Below are 23,662 nucleotides of genomic sequence, written 5' to 3' on the forward strand. Positions count from 1 at the left end.
TAAAGGGTGCAAAGAAGTTTATTGACTATGATGCAGTAAAGATACCAAGAGTTACAATATTTGTGCATATGGCCCAACAGTGCCTACCCTCCTACAAAACAAAAACAAAAACAAAAAAAGGCAATGAGGTGCAGCAGTTAACAGCCCAACACTGGAGTCAAAGGAATGGAGCTGCCTCTTCTGGCAGCAAAGTTTCAAGTTGTGCAATTAAATAATAGTCTTGGTCCATTCCTTGTGGGTCTTCTTACAGTTTCCCTTTAGAACCATAACTGAGTGACTTAGTAGAACATTCATATTCAGGATGTGGCCTCCAGAAGTGTCGTTTTGTTTTGTTTTGAACAAAGACGTGCTACCTTCTCTCTTGAAGCACCAGTGCTGGGTTCAGGAGCTACAGAGGACTAAGATGTTCCCCAAGTAGCCTGAAGTAACAGGTCACATGGAAAACACAAAGCAATTGGTGAGTCCACATTTTGTAATAGAATTAAGAGCGTAATGCATAAAACTTAAAGTCATATAACCACAAGTAAAAACTTCAGCAGCTAAAGAAAAATTCTGGAAGGCTTTTAACCCCTTCTGAACTAAGTTCCCTTTCTAAACGAGGCTGGTTTCCATCGCTGTGACAAGAGCTCATGGGGTAGCAAAAAGAGAGAGAGAATAGCACCTTAGAAGTTACTCAAACAAGAGGTGAAACAAATAAGTAAACAAAAAAAAGCCACTTTATCTTCCTTTCATCCTTAAAGAAGGCAGGTGTCTGTACACTGCTTTGTGATCCTTCGAAGAATAAAAAGCTGTAACCCAAATCTCAGTATAAGGGATGAAGAAGGAAAATGATAGCAGCTGATGACTGGGATGCAACCACAAACCCATAAAGTAAACTAAGTTATCAATGTACTCCCTTAACACGAAGGACTTCATTCGGTCATTTAAAAAGCAAGGGACTAGTTCAAATCATGATTAAGGCTATAAAAGAACACGACTGAGTATTCACAGAGCACCAATTACCTCAAGTTTAGACTAGGTGTCAATCTACAAACATACTACCCTGCATTAATCTTCACAACACACCTGCAAGGACATTACAAGAAGGCCCAGCCAAAATTGGTTCCTCATTTAATGGTATGTGGCTTTCAGTGGGTTCCTGTAACACCATCTCTTTCTTGGAGAAATGTGGACCTGCAAAATAGTCCCCCTCACAATGAGATCTCTATCTTCAAATCTCTGAGAGCCCAAGTTATTTACTCTCATTGCTCAAGTTGCTTTCCTCTCTCTGTTGAGGTGTCAGAAATGGTCACGTTAGATTGGCCTCAGACAACCACAAAAATTAACAAGCAGCCCCAAAGTACCGTGAGGTTTAACCACTGGAAATTTAAACTGCCAGTCCTGTCTTTGCCTCTTCTACTTCCTCGCGTGACCAGAGTCAAATCACAATGTCCTTCAACTAACCAGATTCGCTCATCTGTGGACTAGGTTAACAGAAGAGGCCAGGCCAAATCTACGATACAGATCTAACAACCCAAATTTTTTAAATTAAGTCTTCGAAAAAAAAGAAAGAAATTGAGAGAGAGAAAAGTGATTTTTAAACTAACATATACAGTCTGAAGTGCTGTAATATGGAAACTTCCTGAACCACCTAATGAAAAATCATGAAAAGGGATCAACCTGTTGAAAGAATAGAGATAGGTGAGGGGATAATTTTTGTCTCTCATAATTGAGAAGTAAATCCAATCACTATTACAGAGGACTATTTATATATGCACCATCCATCTTTACTGATATGCTATACATATGCCTTAATGGCTTATAAAAAATCCTATGTAAATTAACATTTGAAACAAATTGTCATAGCAGAATGGAGTAGCCTGCTATAAGGCACTGAGAGAGTACAAAGGAGAAGTATGTCATGCACAATCTCACTTCCTCATCTCAAATATTATGTAAAAACTGCTTGCAAATACCATAGTTTACTCACAGTTGGCACATTTTAGAAATCAACAAAGTTTTGAAAAACAATACAAGTGAAAAGATGATTTAATTGCAAAGAACTCCTGAAATACTCCATAAGCCCCCCACTAAAAACCTGTAAAGAGTTTTTCTTGCCTCTGACCTGAAAATTCAAGAAGAAAATTGTAGTTATAAGAAAATAAAATAACAGGCCAAGCACAGTGGCTCATGCCTGTAATCCCAACACTTTGGGAGGCCGAGGCAGGTGGATCACGAGGTCAGGGGATTGAGACCATCCTGGCCAAAATGGTGAAACCCCGTCTCTAATAAAAACACAAAAATTAGCTGGGTGTGGTGGCGCATGCCTGTAATCCCAGCTACTCGAGAGGCTGAGGCACAAGAATCGCTTGAACCCAGGAGGCAGAGGTTGCAGTGAGCCAAGATCACACCACTGCACTCCAGCCTGGTGACAGAGTGAGACTCTGCCTCAAAAAAAAAAAGCAAGAAAGAAAATAACAAAGACTCCTTAGCCCAAATTGCACCAGCAAGACTAAAGAAAATAATTTTTCTACTTCACGATTCCTTTCCTTAACTGTAAATTGATGACACTGTACTTAATACTTTAAAAACCCAGTCAAAGCAAACCAATGACTTGATCCTATCAACTCTAAGGAAACTAAGGGTATACACCCTAAGTTATCCAAACACAACTGAGGTTGAGGTCATTAAACTGGTAAGTATATGCCCTATACTAACTCACAGCTGAAAGTGTACATGGAGCAAAAAACAAAGAATACATATCCCAGGCGAATATTTTGTCTGGTGACACATCAGGAAGCCACAAGCTCCACTTCATTTAAAAAATTATTTGGGTATCAGCAGTGTGGCAAACATTCAAAATTCTCCTTCAAACAGTTGGAAGAAAACATGTAATACATTCCAGAGCAAAGATGAATCAAAAAGTATCTTTTTGCTCAGGAAAAGAATTTCTTCATTCAATTACAGCATAATTCATTGAAAGGGGAAGTCATGAGTCTCTTATGAGAGTTCCTGGACAGTTTATAAATACAACAAGAACATTTATTCAATAAATAAGTGGTTCCTAAAGTCTTTACTGATGATCTCCAGGATTGTCCATCGCTATGGTCCAGGCCAGCTCCACTTTCTCTGACAGGCTTTAGCTGCCAGTGGAATGGGATGTTTCCTGTTTTTAGGTGACTCTTCTTGTGTCATACAGACTTTCATCAATATGTCTCTTCATAGTCTGAATCCTGGAGGGAGAAAAACAGCAGGTGTGAAACACAATTCCAGAGTTGGAATTTAGGCAAAGACCACATGTTAGGATCCTCCAAATGGAACCTGGCTTGGGGAGACAGCCACAGTGAAATGCCACTGACTCAATACACCTAAATTCCCACGGAGCTTCACAGGACCTCAATATAATTGGTGTCTATTGGGCTAATTTCTGCTTTGAAGCCCTAGTGGTTTCCTTTCCCTTGGTGAATATTTTTTAAAACCTCAACACACAAGAAAAGATGCCCGTCTACCGCACCCTTTCTTAGCAAAACAAGTGTCAGTGGAATCACCCCAGCGATCCTCTCCTCACTCTCTTGCAGAAATGTGCAAAATTGTGGTTAGGAATTTAGACTAAGTGTCAGTCTACCACTGAGTTCCACCTCTTGTGGCTGTGTGACCTTGGATAAAGTTATTAACTTCTCTAAGCCTCAGTTTCCTCATCTGTAAAATGGGGATAATAAAAATACACCTCATAGAACTGTTATGAGAATTGAATGAGGCAATATATGTAAATTACTTAGCACTGCCTGGCACTTCATAAGCACTCATTCAAGACTAGCTCCTGTTACCATTATTATTATTCATACTCATATTCATTACTTCTAACTTCAAGTGGGCCATTAGCATTATCTGGCATACCACACTTCTCTAGTCTATTTATTCTCCTTGATGACTATTTCATACCCTTCCCTCTTTCCCCAAACTTCCAACACCTCCTCTTCCCATCATTCTCAGCTGACGGCCTTGCTTTCTCCCATGATTGGGACTAGAGAAGCAATTAGTAGGGAATTTCCACAAGCTCCATCACATGTGGCCATTCATCTACATCTGGATCCATCTATTTGGCCTTCCCTATTGTTCTTATACACTCTCCCTGTCTTACTTTATCTAAGGTCAACATCTCCACTCCACTTATGCACTAGATCCTGGCATTACACCAGCAATCCTCTCCTCTCTGTCTTGCAGCATCAATTTTTTCCTTCTCTACTACATAATTCCCATCTGCATACAAATGTGTTCATTTTCTCCCATCTTAAAAAGAAAAGCCACCAGTGACATTGCCCTCCACGTATTGCCTGTCTCTCTGCATCCCTTCACAGCACAACTCCTTGAAAGAGTTGTTTATACCCACTGCCTCCAATGCATCTTTCTGCAATCTTTCTTGACCCCACCCCAGACAAGTTTTCATTCCCACTATTCCACTGAAGATCCTTTTGCCAAGGTCACCAATGACCTCCATATTCCCAAATCATCCAATAATCAATTATCAGCTCTCATTTTACTTCACCTGACTCCACAGCAAATGACACAGTTGATCACTCTCTTTTCCTAGAAATAATTCTCCACTTGACTCCCAGGATACCAAAATCTCCTGGCTTTCTTCCTACCTCACTAGCCGCTCTTTCTTAGCCTCTTTACTAATAATTCCTCTTCATCTCCCCATCCTAGAAATCTTGGAGGGCCCAGGTTCTGTCCTCTGACCCCTTCCCTATCTACATTCATTTCCCTGGAGGAAATGTCTGTATCAGTCTCTATCTGCTAATGGCTCCTAAATCTCTACCTCCAGTCTAGACCTCTCTTCTCAACTCCACACCCACAACTGCCTACTCCACATCTCCATTTGGAAGTTTAATAAGTATTTCAAACTTAATATGTCCAAACCCAACTTCTTTTCTTCCTCCTAAAATTTGATTCACCCACAGACTTCCACATATTAGCAAATGGTAACTCTATTCTACCAGTTGCTCAAGTCAAGAATCTTGGAACTATCCTTGAGTCCTCTCATTTTTTCATATATAAATGCAGAAGCAGTAAATCCTTCTGGCTTTACCTTCAAACTATAATCAGAATACAACCACTCCTCACCACCTCCACCACCACCACCCTGGTCCAAACTACCAGCATCTTCAGCTACCTGGATTAATGCAAATGCCTCCTACTTGGACTCTCTGATTCTGTCATTGCTCGTTACCACCCATTCTCAACACAAAAGCCAGAGTAATGCTTTTTAAACAGACATAAGTTGATACTGCTTCTCTTCCCAAACCCTCCAATGGATTCCATTTCATTGAGTAGAAGTCCAGGTCATTAAAATAATCTATAAGGTTCTGTAAGATCTAGCTGCTGCGTTACTTCTCTGATGTCAACAAATACTATTCTTTGCCTTGCTGTCTTCATTTCTGCCATACTGCCCCCTTGCTACTCCAAGAATATGCCAATCATGGCCCCTCCTCAGAGCCTTTGCACCAGTCACTTCTTCTGCCTGAAACGCTCCTCCACAATAGCCATATGGCTTGCTTCTCTTAGGTGTTTTCTTGAGTACCTTCTCACTGAGGTTGTCCCTAACCTATTTAATGTCACACCCCCATCCAGCCATCCCATCCCCCTTTTCTGCTTTTTTCTCCATATCATTAAGTACCATCTCATATACTATATATTTTACTTATTTTTAAAAACTTTGTGAGTATTTGTACCCCAATTCAACAGAGTCTTAGAGGATGAGAAAATTTTCCAGGCAAAGAACATTCAGTTCTCAGAGAGTAGGAATTTTTCTCAGTTTTGTTCACTGCTGGTTCCTAAGCACCTAGAACAGTACATATGGCACGTGACAGATGCTCAACAAATCACTGTTGAATGGATTAATATCTGAAATGTGGATAATAACCATATGAACATTAACTTCTTTTGCGTTCTTAAAAATATCCGAGCCTCCAAAGGTTGGTATTAGGTCCTCTGCACTGGCATTACCAACGTTTCTCTCATCTTCCCTATGATACTCAAGTGCATGAGACAAAGAAAAACAAAAAACACTGCAATTAGTCATCGAGCCAAGTGTGAGCTTGGCAATAAGTAAACAGGAGGCAATGACAGGTATGTATCATATGAGATCAGAAGTTCTTTGTGACCTGTTTCCAACTGCACCACATCAGAGAGTCTTCCCTCCTGCTGGGATCCTAGGACACCCACCCCAGCCTCCTAATTGGACTCTCTGATTCTGTCATTAGTCACAGTGAGTACTCAAAGCAGGAGGGATGACAGCCTTTTGACATTTAAATCAAAACTTGGGCCTTCCAGGGTGGTATTTCTTATTGATAAAAGACATCAAGTTACCTAAAAGGTTATATCACCCTAACTCCCTGAAAAATACTACAGCTCAGTAGAAAAGTTAAATTCAGGGTCAAGTCCAGCCAGTCGAAGTCTCCTAGTATGAATTCAGTGGCATAGGACACTCCTGTTTTGGGATTTTCTGTCAGTCAGCAGAAACTACTCTACGTGGCCCCCTTCCCTAACCTAAGATCACTGCTCTACGCCCACGAGACAGGAAACAAAATCTTGGTTAGAATTGGTAGGGGTCCCCTGAGTCCAAAATGCTTTGGGGAAAGATGCTGGTTCATATCTTGCTTGGACCTACCTGCATATCCTCTGCTGCCTCTGAGGGCATAGGATGGATCCTCTTAGGTAAGCAGGAAAGTGGGACATCAACAGTAAGCAGAAGGAATGGCATGCACTTACCAGGCACTCAGCGCAACGGACACAAAGCCTCGCCATGCACGCCTCTTCCTCCTCCTGATCAGTGCTGTAAAAAGAGGACAAACCGAATCTGAATCACCACTATCCTCAATAGAGTAGAGCAGTTGAAAGTACAGGTGTTGAAATCAGACAGGTCTGGTTTTAGATTCCAGTTCTTCCACTCACTAGCTGGGTGACTGGGCAAATTGTTTAAGCCCCAGAAGCCTGTTTCCTCATCTATAAAATGCACATATTGGCCAGGTGCAGTGGCTCATGCCTGTAATCCCGGCACTTTGGGAGGATGAGGTGGGTGGATCACCTGAAGTCAGGAGTTCGAGACCAGCCTGGCCAACATGACAAAACCCCGTCTCTACTAAAAATACAAAAATTAGCTGGGCGTTGTGGCGCATACCTGTAATCCCACTTACTCAGGAGGCTAAGATGGGGAATCACTTGAACCCAAAAGGCAGAGGTTGCAGTGAGCCAAGATTACACCACTGCACTCCAGCCTGGGTGACAGAGTGAGTGAGACTCCCATATCAAAAAACAAACAAACAAAAAATGCACATATTACTACCCACCCTTAAAGCACAGTTGTTAGGAATAAATAAAAAATAAATACATGTGAAACACATACCATAGTGCCTGGCACATAATAAATGCTCAATAAATTATCCCTCATTCAGAAGTGTACTGAGCACTGGCAAAGTCTGAGCATTGTGCTAGCCTAGAGGTAAAAAGATAAATAAAACTTGAGCCTGTGAAGGGCTCATGATGGGGGTGAGAGACCTGTTAAAACTTAACAAATATGTTATAATGCAGTGTGATAAGTGTTTTAATAGAGTTAACATCAAACTGCTGCAGCAGCAAAGAGTGAGGAGTGACAAATTGTCCCCTGAGGTCTCAGGGAAACTCAAGAGAAGGGGCTATTTCAGCTGGGTCTTGGAGGATAAGAAAGAGTTTCCAGGCAAACAAGAGAAGGAAAGAGGGCATTCCCGGCAAGTCAAAAGGAGGGGTCTTAGAGGATGAGAAAGAGTTAGGAAAAATATACGAATGAAGTATAGTATGTTAGGGGACATAAATAAGTTCATGGCAGCTGGGACGTGGGGAGATGTCAGGGAACAATGTGACTTAGAGTAAAATCATAAGGGGTTTTGGATACCATGCTTAGAAATAGACATTAGCATTTTTACCAAGAGTTCTTTGTCTTTTTTGAGCCACAGATTCCTTGGAAATGGCACAGGGTGCTCTCTTATCATTAAATAAATGCACACACACACACACATACACACACACACAGAGAGAGATTGAATTTTGGACCTTCTCAATGTAAGACTCCCCTCCCCTGACATAGATAATGGAGAAAAGGGGTTTTACGTAGATATGTGTTTTGATTTCCTTTTACTACATTTATGTTTAGGGAATATACTAGATCATGCCTGCTTACTGGCAGAATAATGTTTAATAAATCTTTTTAATAACCACGATCCATGTAGCCCCTCCCTTCAGAACATATGCTGACCAAGAATAGATCTCGCTTATTCAAATCGCTTTTGCCCTCCACAGCTATTCTTAAAGCCTCTCTCATTGCTCAGGCATTTTCTGTCAGGAGACATCATCAGCTCAGTGCCAAATACAAGGTGAAGGAAAAATAATTGACCTGGAATTGAAAGAATGAAACACTGACTTCAGAATTTATTCAGACCATGGCACTGTACAATCTGATTTCCAAAGCAGAAGACTAGGACCATATATCAACTCCCCCATCTCTCTCCAAATTAATATTCACACACATCACTTTCAACCTTCCTTTTGGCGCCCCTTAGCAGAACTATTCTCTTCGAAAAGAAAGTTCACCAGCAGAACTAAACTCGGTCCAGAAGAAAGGAAGGTGTGGATGTGGGGGTCTGGGTAGGGCACTAAGGAGGAAACAGGCTTGCTGCCCAGGGCTCCTGCTGGACTTACTCATCGGAAACCTCAATAGATGACTTCTTATAGCCAGACCTGCTCCTCTTCTTCAGCCCAGCAGCCTTCCTCCCCATTCTCACCAGCAGCAGAGCAACCACCACGGCTGAGGGCACAAAGACAAGGATGGAAAGAAGGGCCACAGAGGAAAGCATGGTGCCAAAACCTAGAGGCGGAGAAAGAGAAGGTAAAAGACAGGGACGTGCAAATATGCCTCCTGCGACATGAGCAACTAGGTTCTACTTTTGCTCTTATATTTCTTCTGATTACAAAAGTAATAAATCATTGTGTGAAAGGTAGAAAATACACAAAAGTACAATGAAGAATAAAAATGTACCGATAATCCCACTACCTAGGAAGAACACTTTGGTATCTACCCATTTAATCTTCTTCTAGGGGTATTGGGTATGGGGTGCAAGGAGGGCATATATATTTTTAAGTATGGATCATATATTATACATTATTTTAACCTCCTTTTTTACTTATAATATGATAAATATTTAACAATTCCTTCCAGATGTGATGTGTAATCGCTGCATAGCATTCTATCATATTGAATAATTTATAGAACTAATCCTCTAATGCTGGACATTCAAGTTGGTTCCAATTCTTAGAATCTACAAGTCACATTAGGATAGCCAGGCTTGTACATAGATCTTCATCTTTAGCTCTAATTCCTTAAGATGAAATTTACCATGGAATTACTAGATCAAAGGGCCTATATTTTTAAGGCACTAATTCATACTACCAAACTGCCTTCCAGCAAAACTGTATCATTTTCTTCTTCTGCCAGCAGTATGAATGTGCTCATCTTTGAAACCTACAAGTTATTACCTTTAAAAGAAAAAAGAAAGAGAGAGAGAGAAAGCAAGAAAGAGAAAGAGAAGGAAGAAATGAGACAGGGAGAGAGGAAGGGAAGGAGAAAGGAAGGGAAGATGAGAAGGAAGAAGGAAGGAAGGGAGGGAGAGAAGGAGGAAAAGAGCAAGGGAGAGAAACTTGAGAAAGACTTGAGAAATGATGACGAATCTATAATGACCCATAATGTACCTCTAAATCTTTAGCTCAAATCCAATTAAGGACTAGCATGACCACTTAATCGTCATCAGGGAATAACATAGAAAAAAAAATCAGTCCTTAATCTACTCTTCTCCTGTTTCACACTAAAGGGAAACTACTGTTCTTTGCAGCATAAAAGAAAAGCACTACCTCTCAACGTTAGAGGGGGTACCCTTTCAAGACACAGGCAAGAACACTATGTCATAACTGGGAGTATGAACATGCTAGGAAAACTGGAATGACTTCTATTTCACAGAGATAACAACCCTATATTTACTCAGGGGTTTTCCGTGCATTCCACAAGAACTTTGGTCACCTAAAGTTAAAATTAAAAAAAGGGTAATGGAGAAACTATGACAAAATTTGGAGAGAAAATTCAGTTTTCAAAATAAAGATTAAAAATTGACCCCAACATACATATTGGGATGGCAGAAAAATTACTTCGATTCAATGATTTAATGACCCAACTGGCTTACAAAGATAGACAGCTTTGTTTATCATCGAGCTCTCCAGAAAGCACCACAGCAGTCACAGAGCACTGCAGAAGAAGGTTGGTGGCAATGAGCTTACCCCTTTCTGTGACTGTTAGCTCTGTCATGGGAATATTATGGTGCACATCTGGGGGATTCTTCACAGCACAGCTGAATGTCCCATTGTCCTTTATGGTAGGGTTGCTTATACTTATAGATGCATCCCCTTTGTACACATTTCCAACCCAGGAAATCCGATCCCGAAATGTGCCTGCTGTGGTTGGGTACTGGAAAGACTGATAATGAAATATCTAAGAAAGCAACACCATGAGAGAAAAAGTTAACTTGGAAAATGCAATGAAAATATAAAGCTCAGTAGGTCCAAAATAAAATACAACTGTATAATGGTGTGTTTTTTTTCAGTTGGGCAACTTTTTATGCTTTTTTAACCTCCATCCTATAGGTTAATAAAACTGATCAGAAAAAGGCCCGATGAGAGACTTCTGGGATCCTAACCCTTGAATCTCTTCTAAATTCTCCCTGGAACCCTAAAATAATAGTTCTCAACCAGAGGCAATTTCACCCTCCAAGAGATATTGGCAATATCTGAAGACATTTTTGATTGTCACAACTGGGGAGATGCTACCTGCACCTAGTGGGTAGGGGCCGGGAATGCTACTAAACATCCTACCATGCACAGGACAGCACCCACAGCAAAGAATTATCTGGCTCAAAATGTCAACAGTGCCAAAGTTGGGAAACTTTGTTCTAAAGTAGCATCTTGTATTTGAATAGCACTCTATAGTTTGCAAATAATTTCCACACATTTACTCACTTGAGCCTCATGACTACACTGAACTACATGAGGCAGGTATAATTATTCCAAATGTATAAAAAGGGAAGCAGGCTGGTCATGGTGGCTCATGCCTGTAATTCCAGCACTTTGGGAGGCCGAGGTGAGCGCATTACTTGAACTCAGGAGTTCAGGACCAGCCCGGCCAACATAGTGAAACCCCATCTCTACTAAAAATACAAAAATTAGCCAGGTGTGGTGGCATACACCTATAATCCCAGCTACTTGGGAGGCTGAGACAGGAAAATTGCTTGAACCCAGGAGGCGGAGATTGCCGTGAGCCGAGATTGTGCCACTGCACTCCAGCCTCGGCAACGGAGCTAGACTCCGCCTCAAAAAAAAAGAAAAAAAAGGAAAGAAAGAAAACAAAGCCAAACAAAAGACTAAGTGAGTTGCTCTACGGTATACAACTAGTAAGTGACAAAAGGGAGATTTTTGCTTATTCTCAAAATCACAAGGAGGTTGTAATATAATTCAGCCTCTCTCAAGTTATCTATCTTGACAATTAATATAATCCCTAAGTCTAATACCTGATAAGTACTCAGTGAATATATGTTGAATTAAAATAATGCTGCCTAGGACTTGATCAGACACTTCATCACCAAAAGCCTAATTATCAGACACTTATCAAAAGCCTTGATTAGACACTTCATCACCAAAAGCCTAATTATACCTGGGGCAGGCCAGGCAGGTATTACAATATAATATGACTTATGCAATATGGCTTATGCAAAATACAGGCTTTCCTCTTTCTTTGTTACTTGGTACCTTCCCATTTAGGAACCTGGGTGTTTACAACCACTGAATTGCCCAATTTTGAAAAGCAACTTCCCAGAAAAGATGCTGACTCACTTATTCATTCATTTGTTCATGCATTTATTCAACAAATATTTGGTGCAGACCTCTAACGTGCTAGGCATTGTTAAGCAAAAGGATATGGTAGGAGCCACGCAGGCATAGTCCCTACTCTCACGGAACTTACATTTTAGTGATAAAGACAGATAATGAGAAATAATAAGTGTGTTGAACATTTCAAAGGGGGAGGTAAAGAATCCCTACCACTAATTATCAGCATCAGTGTAAAAGAGTTTGAAACTCCTTATTGACAAAACACGGCCCACTGTGTATCCTCGAGATTAGTCTAGCCCATAAATTCAATGTTAAGTTCATGAAACTCATATCCCTTGCAAATTGATTAATCTGACACAATCCTGATTGACTAACCCCATGACTGCAACATCATGTTATGTAACTTTAATTCCAACTTGTATGAGTTTGTTGATTTTCTGACCAGCCTTGCAGAGAGCAGCACTAGGAGAGAGCTGCTGTTTCTGACCCAGGAAGCTCCCTATTGCTTGCTCTGTCCTACTTTTTACCAAGGAGGCAGAGCCAAATAAGGCCAGCCACAGTTTCCTGACCACTCAGAATCAAGTGAACTATTTCAAGTCTGAAAAAAAAGTGGGAGGGGAGCATGAATACAGCCTAGCTTCTTTCATTGGAGTCCCCTACCTAGCCTCAAGCTATGTGGCATTCTATAATGGCTCCTAACACAGAATGCAAAGCTTATTTATACATGAAAGTCAAAGAGGACATTTTTCCAGTGAAGGAAATGGGATAAATAAATCAACAATACTTTAAAAAATACAATCTTCCATACAGCTATGACATTCACATTCTTGAATAACATCTATCCTGAGCTAAGGATACTGCTGGAAGCTTAAAGAGAAAAAAATTTTATAGCATTTTAATCTTCAATTAGACACCTACAATGAAACTTGGACCATAAATGTGTTTTATATGTGTGACTAATATACCTCAATAAGGTATATTGCTTCCAATATTGCAAGACCATCTGTCACCAACATCTGTCACCAACACGAGGTGCCACCATTTCCTTCAAAGGCAGCCATATAAATCAATGCAGATGTTTATACACTGGGAGAAAGTGCCAAGATAACTCCACAAAGCGCAAATATGCAAACAGATACACCCATTGAGACAACTTAATATGACAGAAAATGAGCAGCCTTAAGAGAAAGGATGTCCATGACTGGACCCATAGAATTTTTCTATTCAATAGTCCTGAAGGTACCCTTTTTAGTACATTAAATCTGAAAATGAAGCTATGAAATAATGCAAAAAGAAACAACAAAGAGGAAACAAAATTAAACCACATTTCCTCTGAGTTTCTGACAGCTTTTTTCCTACAGCTTATTTACAGAATTCTTACGTGGGGCCCTGCGTGACCAAATGAATGTCATATAGGATAAAAGGTCATCTATCTCTATTAAAGTAGAAGCCCATCTTCTACTCTAAGATGAGATGGCCTCAGGCATGCCTATGATTTGCAGTAAAACAATTCCAAAACTGTTGACCAAAGGAACGTTCCGAAAAAGTACACACTTACTGATACTGTGCGGCTGCTGCTGGGAGGGCGATATGTCCAGTCTATAGTAAGCTTGTCAGTGACATCTGAAGTTGACTTGAAAGTGCATTTCAACTTGATCTTTTCTCCAACATAACCTCGGACATGGGCATCTGCATGAATCTCCAAGGAAAAGACGATATAAACACCTAATCAAAGCAAACCCAAACACTTAAAATGCATTCATGTGGGTGGAATATACAGATGTGAGTGAACAATTATTTTTAGAACCCTCATCAAAAAGCCAGAGCAATAAATATTAACAATTATCTTCTCAGGCAAGCCCACAAGGGACAAGGAATTGATATCTGCATTAATCAAAGATAGCATTTTTCAATCATTTTCTAATCTTAAATCACAACTGAATGCTTGTGTAAAAATTTAAAATCTGGTCACACCAGCGTTTTCCCGAATACAGGCTTGTGGTTCAATTAAGTACAAACAATGGGTCTGCCCATGGCTGGCTAAAAGGCAACATCACCCATCCCCTTCCATCCCCCGCAGACACACACACACACACACACACACACACACACACACACACACTGGGAATATGGCAGCTTTTGTGGCCTAAGGGACTTACCCCAGGTATAGCATGGTTGCATCATGAAGCTACCATTGCCTCATCAACAGCAAAATGAGAATAGGAAGTAAGAATGGGAGAATTTATTTCAAATAATTTTCTAAAACTGCCCCCAAGGTACTATCTAGTTTTTCCCTTTTTCTTAAAGCTGGCTGAGGAATCACACAACCATTAAAAGTAAATCATGGGGAAGAAAACAGAATAGGTAAATGCATTCTAGCAAGTAAAAATAAGGAACCATTTTAAAACCCACTAAAGACTTACGTCTTCCAAAACCACTCATTTATCCAACTCTGACACTTCATCTCCCTGAAAAGGGCTGGCACTTTGTTCTAACCAGTTCCTTCTGCTTTCAGAAAACAAAAACTTATCTTTCCCTACAGGGGCATATTTTAGGAAATGACATTGCCAGTACTTTGTTCTTCCTGCTTCCTTATCTACCTCAAGAAGCCATGAATCTTCTGCTGGCCAAGACAAACAGAGCAGCAAGATTTCAGAAAAGTGCAAACCCACACGCTGTCCTGAAAATCGGCAGTGCTTCTGGTACAGGCAGAATGGTGTTGTGATTGAGCACGCAGGCCACGGCTCCTACGCCAGAGGGTCTGGGTTCAAATCCCGGCCCTGTCACCTGCTGGCTCTGCAGCCTTAGTAAGTTACCGTACTTCTTCAGTCTTCTCAGCCTCATGGGAATGATAATAACAGTACTTACCTCAGAAGGCCACTGTGAGGATTAAAAGAGTTAAAACACATACAACACTAAGAAGCCTACCCAAACCAGAGTAAGTGCTCAGTGCGTGTTAGACAGTGTCATTGTCATTATTGCCACCTCTTCAATCCTGCCCACACACTCTCAACCTTTCCTGTCACAGTTATGAGTCATCAGTTCCACTGCCTTTACCTCTGCCAGCTTTGAATCATTTTTCTTGCTCCTCTCTAGACAATCCAGTCTGTTGACATTCCTTTTAAAAGGAGGAGACCAAAACTGAACCCACTAATAAGAACTCATAAGAATCTGACCCTCCCAAAGATGAAGATTACTTCTGGTCTGCCTATGGCACCCTTTCCGACTTTGCCATGCTAAACCTGTCCTGCCTTCTGTGCCTTTGCAAATGCTGTCCCTCTGCTGGAAAGCTTTTATCCCTCAGTCCCCACTTTCTTAGGCCCTCAATCCTGACCCATCACTGTAAGAAAATCCTTATTCATCACTCAAGATCTAGCTCTAAAAACTGGAAGGTGGAAATGAATGGACAATCTACACTCTCCCCATGTCCATTCCTTTATCCTAAACATAAGTATAATATAGAGATTTGAAATACAGATTTAGAATTAGCCAAAGCTGGACTTGAGTTCTAGCTCAGCTACTTTCTGGTCGTGAGACCGTGATCTCGGTTACCTAACCAGTTCAAGCTTCAATGTCTTCACTTGGAAAATGGGAATAATAACAAGATCTACTTCACTGGATCACTCTGAAGAGCCACTAAAATCAAAAAAGATAATTTTTCATTACGATCATGTTGTTCATTTCACAACATGAAACGCTTGGCACAGCATCTGGAATAATAACTTTAATAAACGTTAGCTATTATTATTAAAATGAACACCACACATATTCAAAAACTTTCAGTAATTTCCTATTGGACTACAAAATAGAATTCAGACAGTGGCAATCTAGCCCTAAACTTCTGTCACTGCATCCCATCTACCTTCCCAATCCCTTCATCATTACTTGAATGTCCTGCCATGTCCCACATGTACTGTGTCCTTTCATGCCACTGAGCCTTTCTTTGAACAGGTCTCTGTCTGAAAGGCTCTCCCCACCTCTAATAATCCTGCCTGGGTTGTTCCCCACCACACCGTATCCCAACATTCACACACCTTCAAATTCCAGCTCAAATATCGGCCCCCTTTGCGGTGCCTTCCCAAATTCCCTGATGCGGTTCATCGCCCTTTCTCCTCCTAACACTAGGTACATAATCCTGCACAGGCACAGATGCCATCAATTGCACCTAGTTACAAAGGCTATTCCTCTATTAAATGTCAGCACCTTCAGGGCAAAAATTCAGAGGGAGGGGAGCAGGCAGAGGGACACTGAGAGAAACAGGTGGACAGGTCACCAGAAATTCTAGTATAGGAACAAAGCATGCTTGTAAATCACCCACTTTATTCCTATCACCTTTTTTATAGTACATTCAATACTCTTAATTCCCCTACACTCCTATCTTTCCATTGCACCCTTTCAGAAAAAGCTCAGCTCTAGACGACCAGACTAGGCTAGTTGTGAACAAGAAAAATCACACGACTGGACAATTACCATAAGAAATGCGTGAATATCTTCCACAGCTGAGTCCTCAATGAGGCCTGGCAAACCTTTAACTGGCCTTGCTTAGCTTCCCATTCCATGATTCCTCAAACGCTTGTCATTCTCCCTTAGTCCTCCATGCAACCTCCAAACCCCTCATTCTCAGAAGAAAGTGCTACCTCTTACATCGTCATGAAACTTGAGGCCATATAAACAGCCCAGGCACACACATTCCTGCATCTGCTCTCATCCTTACTTCCAACCTGAAAGGATGTGGTGTCCCTTTTCCTATGCGAGGCCAGGTCCTCTGCTCTGCCTGGATTCATCCCCTCCATTCTCTGCTTTAGCAGAAAAACCTCTCTAGGCCAGGCGTGGTGGCTCATGCCTATAATCCCAGCACTTTGGGAGGCCGAGGCAGGCGGATCACATGAGGCCAGGAGTTCAAGAGCAGCCGGGGCAACATGGCAAAACCCTGTCTCTACTAAAAATACAAAAGAAATTAGCCGGGCATGGTGCCACATGCCTGTAGTCCCAGCTACTCAGGAGGCTGAGGCAGGAGAATCGCTTGAACCTGGGAAGCAGAGGTTGCAGTGAGCTGAGATCACACCACTGCACTCCAGCCTGGGTGACTGAACGAGACTCTGTCTCAAAAAAAAAAAAAAAAAAAACCTTTCTACTGCCTTCAACCCCTCCCCTTCAGCCTCTAAATACACAGGTTTCTCCCATCCTCAAAAACAAATAGCAATTTTAAAAAATCTTTCTTTAACGCTGTAATATTACTCTAGTTACCAACTACTGCCCTTTCTCTCCTTTCTAAGCCAAGTTTGTGAAAGAGTGGTCTACGCTTGAGGTCTCCATTTCCTTCTTCCCATTCACTTATGGACCTTATGGTACAACTGAACTCCACTACCACTTCTGGTAAAAGGCATCATATATCTTAAAATTGTAAAATCCGAGGGATAAAAACCCCAGTAGACACCTTTCTATACTTATTTTACTGGGTCCTCTACCAGTGACTCATTGCTCCTTGAACTTCTCTATCCCAAAGCTTGCATGACAATGCTCTCATTCATTCACTCATTCTTCAAACATACATTTCTTGAGCATCTCTTTTGTGCCATCCTCTGGGTTTGGAATTAAATGCAAGCAAAATAAATACACTCCCTTGTATACTTGAAATACAGCAGAAGTTTGATACATTAATTAAGCAATCATAAAGACAAATGCATAATTAACAAACTTGGATAACTACTACGAAGGAAGGAAAAAGAAAGTGGCTATGGGTACGGCCCCTGTTATGATGGGGGAGAGGAGAGTGGTTAATGAAAGCTTCCCTGGAAGTTACTCTTGAGCTAAGATCTGAAGAAAAAGGTAACAAGGTGAGGAGAGGGAGGGCATTCTAGGCAGAGGACACAGCACATGCAAAGGTCCTGCACCAGGAAGGAGTTCAGTCAGTCAAGGAGCTGAAAAGGAGTATGACTGCAACACAAAAAAACACGAAAGGGAGAGAAAATACAATGAGATGTGTCTGGGAGGTAAACAAAAAACAGACCAGGCAGGACCTTACAGATTTGGGTCCTCATCCTTAGTGTAATAGGAAGCCATGGAAAGTACTTAACTGTGGGACTGGGCAAGAAGAGACCTGATGAAATCTGCATTCTTAAAAGATCACTTTAGGCTGGGCGCAGTGGCTCACGCCTGTAATCCCAGCACTTTGGGAGGCCGAGGCGGGTGGATCACGAGTTCAGGAGATCGAGACCATCCTGGCTAACATGGTGAAACCCCGTCTCTACTAAAAATACAAAAAATTAGTGGGGTGTGGTGGCAGGTGCCTGTAATCCCAGCTACTCAGGAGGCTGAGGCAGGATAATGGCATGAACCTGGGAGGCAGAGCTTGCCGTGAGCCAAAATCGCACCACTACACTCCAGCCTGGGCAACAAAGCAAGACTCCATCTCAAAAAAAGAAGAAAAAAAAGATCACTTTAGAGAAGACACTTACAAGGAATCAAGAGTGAATATGGGTAAATTCAGCATGTTGGCAGGCCGAGGTGGGTGGATCACCTGAGGTCAGGAGTTCGAGACCAGCCTGGCCAACATGGCGAAACCCCGTCTCTACTAAAAATGAAAAATTAGCCAGGCGTGGTGGTGGGAGGCAGAGGTTGCGGTGAGCCAAGATCGCACCACTGCACTCCAGCTTGGGCAATAGAGCAAGACTTCGTCTCTTAAAGAAAAAAAAGAAAAAGTGAATGAGTGAATATGGGGAAATTACTGAGGAGGCTACTACGATAGTCAATTAAGAAAGAAGGGAAGTTTGAACTAAGTATGGCTGTGGAATGTTAGGGAAAGGGAGGTATGAAGGATGACTGTCAGGTTTCTGACTTGCTGATGTCATTCACTGAGACAGGAAGACTAGAAAAGTACTAGGCTTGGCAGGGGAACAGGAGTTTGATTCTGGATGCATTTAAGGTGCTTCTGAGATACCCAAGGGATAATGTCAAGGGAGCAGTTGGTTTAGGGCAAAGGTGAGCAAATTATGGCCCATGAGCTAAATGGAAGCAAATGGATCTAGTGGAAAGGGAACAAACTAAAAACAACTAGCAACTGACCTTACTGCTAGCTCTGGGTGTGACCAGATTGGCCTAAATCAATTATGACATCCAGTGGTCTTTTGGTAAACAGCTAAAAAAAATTTACAATGTCTTTTAAAACAAAGTTTTATTAGAACACAGCCATGTTCATTTGTTGATGTATTATCTGTGGCTGCATTTTTTGCAGAATTGAATAGTTGCCCCCAGAGACCATGTAGCCCACAAAGTCTAAAATACTCTCTGGCCCTTTACAGAAAATGTTTGTCAACCCTTGGTTTAGAACAAAGAGATATGGGTTACAATTTAAGATCAGAATCTCTTTAGTTTCCCTCCAACCAACTCCACCACTGACTGTGTTACACATACACACACACGTACTCACTCTCTCTCTGTCTCCCCACATCTCTGACAGTACGTATCAAATATCTAAGGCTGTTCTTTTCTTAACCATCCTTTAAACACTGGTGTTCCTTAGAGCTCCAGCCTGAATATACAGTCATTCAACATGTTTTCCTTGGACAATCCTATTCACTTGTAGATTTAACAACCACTAACAGGATAATGATTTCCCAATCTATATTACTAGCCATGATCTGCCTCTGAGTGTTCAAGTGTTACCGGATATACTCTCTTGAATATCACCCCCACAGGACCTCAAATCGAATGCGGTAAACATTTGTTTGTTGCCAGCTCAACATCCATTTCCCCTGATCTCCTAATAATACCCTTTTTTTTTTTTTTTTGATACCTACCTTTTCCCACACAGCCTATGAGCTAGGAGGAAATGACACTATCAGTCAGGATCCAGGCAGGAAATGGAAGGCACAATCAGCTGAGATTGTGAAAAGTGTATGAGCCACTTTTCTTTTCTTTTTTCTTTTTTCTTTTTTTTTTTTTTTTTTTTTTTTTGAGACGGGGCATCACTCTGTTGCTCAGGCTACAGTGCAGTGGCGCGATCTCAGTTCATTGCAACCTCTGCCTCCCAGGTTCAAGTGATCCTCCCACCTCAGCCTCCCAAATAGTTGAGACCACAGGCGTGTGCCACCACACCTGGCTAATTTTTTGTATTTTTGGTAGAGACGGGGTTTCCCCATGTTGCCTAGGCTGGACTCAAACTCCTGAACTCAGGCAATCCTCCCATCTCAACCTCCCAAAGTGCTGGGATTACAGGCATGAGCCACCATGCTTAGCCTAGGCCACTTTTCGAAGGGACTTTTCCCAAGGTTAAGGAAGCTGACAGCACACAAAGCTTTTACCATCCCCAGGTCTGAAGGGCAAAGGGAGGAAATGGTGTTACTAGATCCTGGTAAGAGTGGGAGCTGCGGGCAACCTGACAGGGCTGTTGTTAGAGGGATACAGGTACTACAGATCATGGCACCAAGAGAGGGAGGGAGCAGGAAATAAATATCCTGATCTCTCTCCTGCCCTCCAATCTCCTGCCAATGCCTCCCGTTGGCCAAATCTAACTGGAAACCAGAGGAAGAGAGCCTGAATGATGTACTCTATACAGTTAGCTTTCCAAAGAGTAGAGTAGAGAAAAGAATGAGTCTGGTAGGAGGGGAGAAAACTAAAAGTAAACAGCAACTGACTTTACTGCCAGCTGAGGCTGACTCAGATTTACCTAAACCAATCATTACATCTAGTGGTGTCCTGGTAAACAGCAAAACATTTTTACAAAAAATAAAAGGTCCACATACATAGGGTTGGACAATTTCTGTGGTGCAAATACTCCTACCATGGTCAATTTCAAGCTACACAGGTTAAGTCCCTAATGCTGACATAGGAAGAGGTGTATTAATACTTAATTGGCTCTTGAGAGCCAATCACATCCTCCCAATCATAAAGATAGGTCAATATGTGATCTAAGCTAATCCAATCAAAGCGAGTTTCAGAAAACCTGCTTGGAAAGTTATTTAATGCCCCCCACCCCACACCCGCCTTGTTTATTTTTTGTTTTTTTGAGATGGGGTCTCACTGTGTTGCCCAGGCTGGTCTTGAATTCCTTGGCTCAAGTGATCCTTCCATCTTGGCCTCCCAAAGTGCTGAGATTACAGTCATGAGCCACCATGCCCGGTCCTCCATGTCTTGTTTATGCTCCTCTCTATGTCTAATATTTTCTTCACTCCCTATCTCTAACAAACTTATTCCTCTTTCAAGATTTAACTTCACCTCCAGGAAATCTTTCCTTTATTCTCATGCCAGATCAAAGCATCTCTCTCCATCCTCATGGTTTCTAATGCATTTCCCTGTTAGTATCAGACTCTAAAATCATCTGTTGACTTACGTCTTCTCCAATAGATCCTGATCCCACCAAAACAGAGCCTAGCATATTGTGGATGTTTAGTATAGTAATATTTATTCAACTAGACCAAACCAACAGTTTCCTCTTTTTTTTTTTTTTTTTTTTTTGAGATGGAGTCTCACTCTGTTGCCCAGGCTGCAGTGCAGTGGCGCGATCTTGGCTCACTGCATCCTCCACCTCCCAGGTTCAAATGATTCTTCTCTATTTTTAGTAGAGACAGGGTTTCACCATATTGGCCAGGATGGTCTTGAACTCCTGACCTCATGATCCACCCGCCTCGGCCTCCCAAAGTGCTGGGATTACAGGCGTCAGCCACCGCGCCCAGCCCAGTTTCCTTTTTATAAAACAAAAATTATTACAAAATAAGCATTAAAATTACACATTCTGGTTACTAAATTATAGTAAATTTTGGTTACTAAACCAAATTTTGTTTGCTAAATTATAGTAAGTATACCATCAATAAACCCACCTACCTACCAATTTTTTCCTTGTTAATATATCTGAACTCCATATTTATGAGCATGATTTTGCCAAAAAGTTATAAACATTTAAAGTCATTTTGTTGAAATCTAAATACTGGATATGTAGGGTCTTAATTGTATAGTTAAAGAAAAATAAGAAAAGTAATAGTTTATCCATGGATGAACTAAAATTCAGGGCTGGTAAAAAAAAATTCTAAATGACGATAATTTTGTACAGTCTTATATAAAACTCTGAGAACTAGAAAAAATTATTAACTTTTTTCTTTTTCTTGATTTTTTTGGTTCTAATTCACTTGTTTATTTTGGGGGAGGAAGACTTTGGTATGGAGCAAAGAAATACCAAAACTACTTTAAATGGAATAAAACCAACTTTATTCTTTTTTTCCCCCGTACTGGTAGATAAAGCAAACTTTATAAGTGGACTATTGAAAGAAAAGTGCCTTTTAAAAGTGTTTAGTTTCCCAGTGTCCTTCCAAGCTTAAGATACAGAAGCATTTGTTCAAAGGATAGAAAACATCTAAAAGTTTAGGCTCAAGATCAATCTTTACAGACTAATATTTTCGGTTTGTTGTTTGTTTGTTTGTTTGTTTTTTGAGACAGAGTCTCACTCTGTCACCCAGGCTGGAGTGCAGTGGCGTGATCTTGGCTCACTGCATCCACGGATGAACTAAACTATTCTATACTGTTAGACATCAGGGTGTTGACTCCTTTTTGGGGAGAAAGGATAATGACTGGAAAGAAGCACAAAAGAAGGCTTTTGGAATGCAAGGAACATTTTATATATCCTGATTTGGGTGCTAATTACCCATGTGTGTTCAGTTTCTTAAAATTCATTGAGCTGTATAGGCTTATGACATGTGTACTTTTCTCTACATATATATACTGAAATTAAAAAATGTTTTAAAACCAATGGATGTAAGATAGTTTGTCTCTTCCACTCATAAAAAAAATACCAATCCAACATTAATTCACTCAGAAATGTCCATCCCAGGCCTAATGCCTTTATCTCTTCATCTGAGCAGAAAAGCATTCTTGCCAGGTAAAAACAGCCAACTATAGAAATACTCATAATAATTAACAAAAACTTTTTAGTCTGGGGAAAAAACAAGAAAATCACATTTTCACATAAGTAATTTTACACATGAAAGAATTAAATGTGTCAATAAAGCCCCCAATCTTGTATGCCCCATTTTCTAAAATACAAATCTACTGATATTTTATTCATATTGCACACCTAAGTAAAAGAGAGAAAAGTTTAAGAAACCTAGGTCCCCTAGTCTACCATTTCTAAATACTTAGATAACTGATATAACAGGACGAGACTTATAACTTAAGGAGAATTCAAATAATCTAATAATTTAAGTGGTCTTATCTTTGAAAACAAAAGGCAAATAAACACTGACATGAAACCAAACTCAACCACATAAGATTTAAAACACCAAACAAATGGATGAACCTTGAAAACATGCAAAGTGAAAAAAGCCAGTCACCAAAAGCACATATTGTGTAATTCCATTTACTTTATTTTTATTTATTTATTTATTTATTGAGGCAGGATCTCATTCCATCGCTCAGGCTGAAGTGCAGTGGTGCAATCCCAGATCACTGCAACTCCCACCTCCCAGGTTCAAGTGATTCTTCTGCCTCAGCCTCTCAAGAATCTGGGATAACAGGGGCATGTCACCACACCTGGCTAATTTTTTTTTTTTTTTTTGTATTTTTTGGTAGAGATGGGGTTTTACCACGTTGGCCAGGCTGGTCTCAAACTTCTGACCTCAAATGATCCACCCAACTCGGCCTCCCAAAGTGCTGGGATTACAGATATTATTCTATTTATATGAAATGTCCAGAATAGGCAAATCAATAGATACAAAAAATAGACTGGTGGTTG

At 40.9% G+C, this 23,662-nt stretch overlaps 2 protein-coding genes across 3 annotated transcripts in view; one reads left to right on the forward strand and one right to left on the reverse strand.

Moving 5' to 3' along the window:
• The window catches only part of CD3E (CD3 epsilon subunit of T-cell receptor complex), a 541,795-nt gene that overhangs the window by 452,424 nt on the left and 65,709 nt on the right, over positions 1-23,662 (forward strand). The gene's annotated exons all lie outside the window — the stretch shown is intronic.
• The window catches only part of MPZL3 (myelin protein zero like 3), a 26,715-nt gene continuing 3,053 nt past the window's right edge, over positions 1-23,662 (reverse strand). The window contains exons 2-6 of one of the 2 annotated variants that reach the window (XM_063784565.1): positions 13,499-13,629; positions 10,339-10,549; positions 8,713-8,878; positions 6,751-6,814; positions 1-3,212 (exon numbers count right to left, since the gene is read on the reverse strand). In XM_063784565.1, coding sequence (XP_063640635.1) covers positions 3,186-3,212; positions 6,751-6,814; positions 8,713-8,878; positions 10,339-10,549; positions 13,499-13,629 — 599 coding nt within the window. In that variant the 3' untranslated portion in view covers positions 1-3,185. Of the gene's footprint in view, positions 3,213-6,750; positions 6,815-8,712; positions 8,879-10,338; positions 10,550-13,498; positions 13,666-23,662 lie in introns of both variants that reach the window. The other variant, XM_003313333.6, reaches the window with a different exon arrangement.

Source organism: Pan troglodytes, chromosome 9 (assembly GCF_028858775.2).
Source record: "Pan troglodytes isolate AG18354 chromosome 9, NHGRI_mPanTro3-v2.0_pri, whole genome shotgun sequence".
In the NCBI taxonomy this organism is placed as follows: domain Eukaryota; kingdom Metazoa; phylum Chordata; class Mammalia; order Primates; family Hominidae; genus Pan; species Pan troglodytes.